General features: G+C 41.7%; 1 protein-coding gene across 1 annotated transcript in view; it reads left to right on the forward strand.

Annotated features, from left to right (window-relative positions):
- Mrps9 (mitochondrial ribosomal protein S9) overlaps positions 1-5,645 on the forward strand; it is a 61,577-nt gene extending 55,932 nt beyond the window's left edge. The window contains exons 10-11 of the mRNA XM_031367347.1: positions 2,542-2,711; positions 4,648-5,645. Of these exons, the coding sequence (XP_031223207.1) occupies positions 2,542-2,711; positions 4,648-4,739 (262 nt within the window). The 3' untranslated portion in view covers positions 4,740-5,645. The remainder of the gene's footprint in view (positions 1-2,541; positions 2,712-4,647) is intronic.
- Positions 5,646-6,005: the final 360 nt, after the last annotated feature.

A 6,005-nucleotide genomic window follows, 5' to 3' on the forward strand; every position in this document is an offset into this window, starting at 1 on the left:
ACCTCAAGGCTTAACCATAGCTTAGTCTGGCAGTTCAGTTACACCTTAAATCTTAAATTCAGTTACATCTCCCCAACCCCTACCACCACCCCTGTTTGAGACAGGGTTTCACTGTGTAGCTCTGACTGGCCTGGAACTTGCTGTGAGACCCAGACAAATCTCAGAGGCACAGAGATCACCTGCCTCTCTACCTCTCAGGCTCTGGGATTGAAGGTATTCCACTACTCCTGGCAGCTTAAATTCTTAATGTGAATTCAACCAGCAACATTATCTGTGGCCCTTTGTGGAAAAGATGTCAATGCCAACTAAGATGATTCCTGCTATTAGGGAACATCTGGTTGCAGTCCTAGTGGGAAGGGACACTCAGACCCCCTGACTGACGTAAAATAGCTGTAGGGAATACGGGGTGCCCTGCTAGCTACGAACTACCCTTTCCTTCCATAGAACAGGGCTGGTGACTTTGAGTCAGCAGTGAAGAGACCTGTCATTGGGAGATGACAGGGCCTGTTTCTGATCTGTGTATCTTCAGACACAAAGCTTAGCAGTCAGACCCTCAACTGGGGAGAGGGAGCTGAGCATGATAGTCTCTGAGCTGCTTTTCTTAAAGTCACTGGACCTGTTCATCCTCCCAGGGTTGTTGCTGTGAGGCTGCTATTTTACACAGAGGGAAAGCTGAACTCATTGACACTTACATGTGCTAACCGTGTAGTAGAAGGAATATGCATGCATTTGAAGCGTCTACATAAAAATCAGTGTCTGTATTTGGTACCAGAGAACTAGCATTCAAAGAACATATAAATGAGGAAATCATTTATTTGTAAATTTTTGAAGCATGCCAGTTTGTACAACCAAAACAAAGTCAGTGTGGTTTTTCTAGTGGAGGATTTCATAGACACTCCTGAGAGAAGAGGTGCTGAATTGTGAAGAATTTTCCTTTGGTGAATCTGGAAGTACATGCTGGTTTAAAACATACCAGTGGAATCATCATGACTAGTTGTTAAAGTTTGGTATGAGGTTTGTAGGTTGTGTTTTACACACGGTGTTCTTCCAACTTCCAGCACTGCAGACTTTTGTCATCTGTGTTACCTTGACCATTCTGCCTCCATGACTAATATAGCTGCAGAAATTTTATTCTGCAGTTCATTTTTGTTTGTTTTCTGAATTTTGGTCTGGCAATTGATTATATAAGCATATATTTGGGAATCTTAAAACCTTGATAATTGAGACAGATAAATGTTGATGGTCTCAAGCAAATGGTTGTCCAAAAGCCTCTTTTGTTGCTTCACTTGTGTCGAAAAGTCACTTCCTGTCAGGTGATGTGGGGGCTTCAGACAACCCCTCTCTGCCCTGCAGTGTCAGAATTTGGTTATCAGTCTCTGGCTCTCTTGGTTCCCATAATGTGCCTACTGCTTGCAATAGTATGGCTAGTTTTGTTTGGTTGCCTTAAGTATTCTGTCAAAAAAAGCAGGGTGGGCTTATGTTTATTGTAGGATTGGCCTATCCTTGGATACACCATTACAGATACAGCTTGCTGTGGCCTGGAAGTGTTTCCGTGGGTCCACTCATCAGGGTTATTTCCTTACCTGTTTGGTGTGAAAAGTTGCATTTGAGTCTTCATCTGTATTCAGCTCAGAGCTAACAGTAAAATCAGCTTCCTTTAGTCTAGAAGCTGCAGTGGCTGACAAAGCAAATGATGCAATACAAATGGATTCCTTTAAAAGTTCAGGAAATACTGTAGCTCAGGGATAGAGCACTTCTCCAGCACCCACAAGGCCTTGAGTAAATAAATAAATTAAATTAAATTAAATTAAAAACTCATCAGAGATGAAGGCAAAATAACAAAATCTAACTCCTGTAGAGATGGCAGTGAGCATCATTCTGATGTAATGGTGTGAGCAGGTGCTTGTTCTCCTGGATGAGAGGGCCACAGGACCATGCTTTTGTGTGGCTGCTCTTTGGTGCCTACCTGTGGTTTGCTCCTTTGTCCTGGAGGGCCTGGCTCTGCATGCATCTTAGAGAACTCCAGTAGGAATTTGTGATTTGGGTAGAAGGAAGGTAGTTATGTTCACTGTGGTTTTAGTAACTTTAAACTTTTATCCAGCATTACACAGATGAGCATCATACATTCTGCAGAAGTGAATACACCTCATTTAGGAAAGCCAAATGGTATTTGAGTTTTGCTTGCAAAGGCCTATTAATTTATACCTGATCATTGGATTCAAAGGCTGGATTCAGTGGGTTAATGGTGCTCCTTGGCTGTAAGACTTCATTACATGGTGATTTTCAGAACTTGCAAGGTTCTCGTGAGATTATCAATAAACAGTAAGAGTCGATATACTGCTCTACTCTGCCCATACCACCACCACCACATAAAAGAGAAAGAAAAAAAAAATCTTTGTTACATAAGCAAACCATTCTAAGCCCAGGAGGATCCATGCTTCTGTGAATGGTGTAATGGTGTTTGGCATCATTTGGTTTTTGTAACTATTCAAAGTCACATCTTCATAGGAGGCTTAACCCATATGTTGTGATGTGCCCTAGAGAGCAGTTGATGTTCCCTTTCCACTTCCTGGACCGGCTGGAAAAACATGATGTAACTTGCACAGTCTCTGGGGGAGGGAGATCAGCGCAGGCAGGAGCCATACGCTTGGCAATGGCCAAAGCTTTATGCAGCTTCATCTCTGAGGACGAAGTTGAGTGGATGAGACAAGGTAGGTGGTGGTTGGGGTGGGGGGTTGTTGGGGGGGAGGCTAGTTGTTTTTGTTAATGTTGCCTTACACTAGTGTGAGAAAACTTCCTCTTGGGATCTCAGGATATCTCTAGTTCCTTCCATTCTCCAGAACCACAACTGCCATTTTCAGGCTAGATTTCTACAAAGTGAACCAGAAACGGTCCTACCTGGCCATTGACGTTTGTCTCTGCTGAAATATGCAGCCCAAGGCCTAGAGGAATTATTTTGGCCTTAAGGCATAATCTTTTGTGTAGCTGAACCAGCATATAAGACAACTATATGTGAAACAAATTGGATGTTTCAATTTATCATAAGAGTCAGTGATAATTTTTTAGTTAATGATAGATTAACTGTTTCCTAACATTATTAAGGATTTTCTTTTTTGTCGTTGTTGTGGTGGTGGTGGTATTAGAATGTTATTTGCTTTTCTTTTTCATTCCACTTTGTGACCCTGTTTCCTGGGCAATGAATGAAGAGGGCTCTGCATGGTAGGGTAAAGTGTATATTTGATTCTGCTGGGTATTACTTAAACATGGAGAGGCCATTCAAGCTGAAGGTGGCTTTACTTCATTCACAGGAAGAAAGCTCTATAAGTGCAGCAGAAGCAGCAGGCTTTGGAAGCCACCTCGTGCTTCCAGCCTTCCCCGACTTCAGCCATATCAAGTGGTCTCCCGACTCTGCCTGTGGCACAGCCACTGGGATCATAGAAGTAGAACTTGTGGCTTAGGCTACTTAATTTTTTTTTAATTCTCTTAGAATATGCTCACTTATAAATAATTTGACATTTTATCAAATTCACTAACTTGTGAAATTTAGATAGTGAAGGGTCTTTGGATAGATTTCACTTAATCATTGGACTCTCTGGAGCTGTGTGCATATGACTTTGGATTTGACGTAGGACATACCTCTATTCCATTCATAATAGTTATTTTATTCCATGAATCCCTACTAAATACCACCATAAGCCCAGAGCCAATAACAAGATTGCTAGTGTTTCAAAAGTAAAAGGGGCCAGGATCAGGAGTGCACACCATTAATCCTAGCACTAGGGAGGCAGAAGCAAGCAGATCTCTTGAGTTGAAGGCCAGTCTGATCTACATGTAAAGTTTCAGGTCAGCCAGAGCTACATAGTGAGACCTCAACAACAAAAGGAGAAGTAAAAGCAATAGTCTATGTACATTATATAGCACTTGGATTTCCCTAATGTCAGTGATCGTGACTAACACTCCCATTGGACCATACACTGAACGTAAACTCAGGAGTTATCTCAAACTATTTTTGCTCCTGATGATTACACAAGCTGCAACTTCTAACTGAACAGTTTCTATCCAAAGAATAACTCTGAACTTACTTAACTTCTTAAGTAAAACACCAAAGACTATCATTTTCACAGAAGTTCTAGCAAGATATTTCTCTTTTAAACTGTGTTCAAACAAATCCTGTTTGTGTGTGAACTTCAGCTGTGCTGTTGGCAGGTGTCTGTGTGCTTCCTCACTGACCAGGCACAGTGACATACACCTGTATCCCCAGCACCTGGAGACGAGAGCATGGGAATCAGAACCCCAGGGCCACCCTCAGAAACAGGGAGAATGCATTTCAGTAATATATATATATATTCAGTATATAGTAAATAATAACTGACCAGAGAAGAATGGCTTCAAGTTGAAGAGTATTAAAAACCAAAGAAAGAGTTGTAATTCTCCTAGAGTGCAGAAAAAAAGACTCATAAACCGTTGCAGTCAGTTGTATCTGAAATTGGTAAAGTACCCCAGAGGAGTGAAAATGGCCTCATCGGAACAGGCTGCCTCTAAGGTTTTCTTAGAGCAGTTCTGTGGGTCTCATGCAGCTCACTCTTTTATCTGTGAGGCAGCCAGTGTTCCTCACAGTTCACAAAAGCTTCTCTGTTTATGCTGCAGCTGGACTACTTACTCCTGATCCCAGGATCAGAGAGCGGAAGAAGCCAGGCCAGGAGGGTGCCCGAAGAAAGTTCACCTGGAAGAAGCGCTGAGACTTTTCACAGGAGAGTGAGGAGCTCGGCATCTTTGTGCCTGGTTCATCGTGGAGCACAGTCACATATACTGACCAAGGGAGGCAGCATTTATACACTGTATTGAGTTTAAGTTATGACATGATTTATTTTTTAGTGCTATTTTGTATGATTGCCATTGAAAATAATAAAAAGAATGTTGGTGTCGTTCTCCCTTTTTTATTTTAACTTTTTAAAAAATACAGCAGTGTAACTTAAATCTTTGCAAATTGGACATGAAAGTTAAAGCTACCTCACTACGCAGGTGAAGCTCTTCCTTGAACGGTGAGTTGGCCTACTGGAAGCAGACCATTGCTCACAGATGCTAGCTTGTTGTCCCATAAGGTAGTTCTTGCAGTGTGCTTTTGGAATTGAGAGCTAAGAGTTCAAAGATTGGGAGGATTTGGTTACAACAGGAGCTCAGCAGAGTTATCGAGCTCTGAGCTCCCAGCGTTGGGTGGCTGGTGAGGCTACAGTGGGGGGCTCAGTTCAGCTTTCAGTTTCTGGACAGAAGAGGGAAGAGGCTGGGCTCATTTTGGATTAGTTTGGAATTTGGGTTTTATAAATTTTTAATCATGTATTTAAGGTATACAATAGAGTATTTTGGTGTACATAATGAAAGGTTTAATGCAATCAAGAGAAATAACACATCCATCATCTCAAATGGCTCCCTTCTTTGTGCATGGAATGAGAAGCAGACTGCTAACCTGTATGCTGTACATAAGCTATGTAGACTCACTCTTCCTTCCTACGGTGCTGAGACTTGATCGGGGTCTTCTCATTTGTCCTACCACACCAACCCCCAAATGCTACTATTGTAAATACTACAGTTGTACTATTTCTCACAGTTCAACTTTGATAGACTCCACAGCTAAGTAAAATTGTGTGCAGCGTCTTTCTGTGTCTTGTTAAATTTATAATGTCCTCAAGGTTCATCCAAGTCAGTTGGACAGGATTTTTTTTAAGTCTGAATTTACATATATGTAGAAATAACCCTTAGCACACACCTTTTAAGCCCTCTGGCTGGAATATAGACACACCTTCAGGATATACCTTTAATCGCAAACACTGAAGCTAAAGTTATTTTGGAGAAGTAAGCATCCATTTTTGAAAGTGATGTTAAATTGAGACAAAATGACGAATCAGAGATTCGACAGAACAGGATATGCCCAACTCTCACGAGAAAAGAGGAAAGGGGATCTACTTAAGGAACAGTGCAGCGAGAGAGAGAGTTATACCAGGAGAGTT

This window comes from Mastomys coucha, unplaced genomic scaffold, assembly GCF_008632895.1.
Source record: "Mastomys coucha isolate ucsf_1 unplaced genomic scaffold, UCSF_Mcou_1 pScaffold14, whole genome shotgun sequence".
Lineage (NCBI taxonomy): Eukaryota > Metazoa > Chordata > Mammalia > Rodentia > Muridae > Mastomys > Mastomys coucha.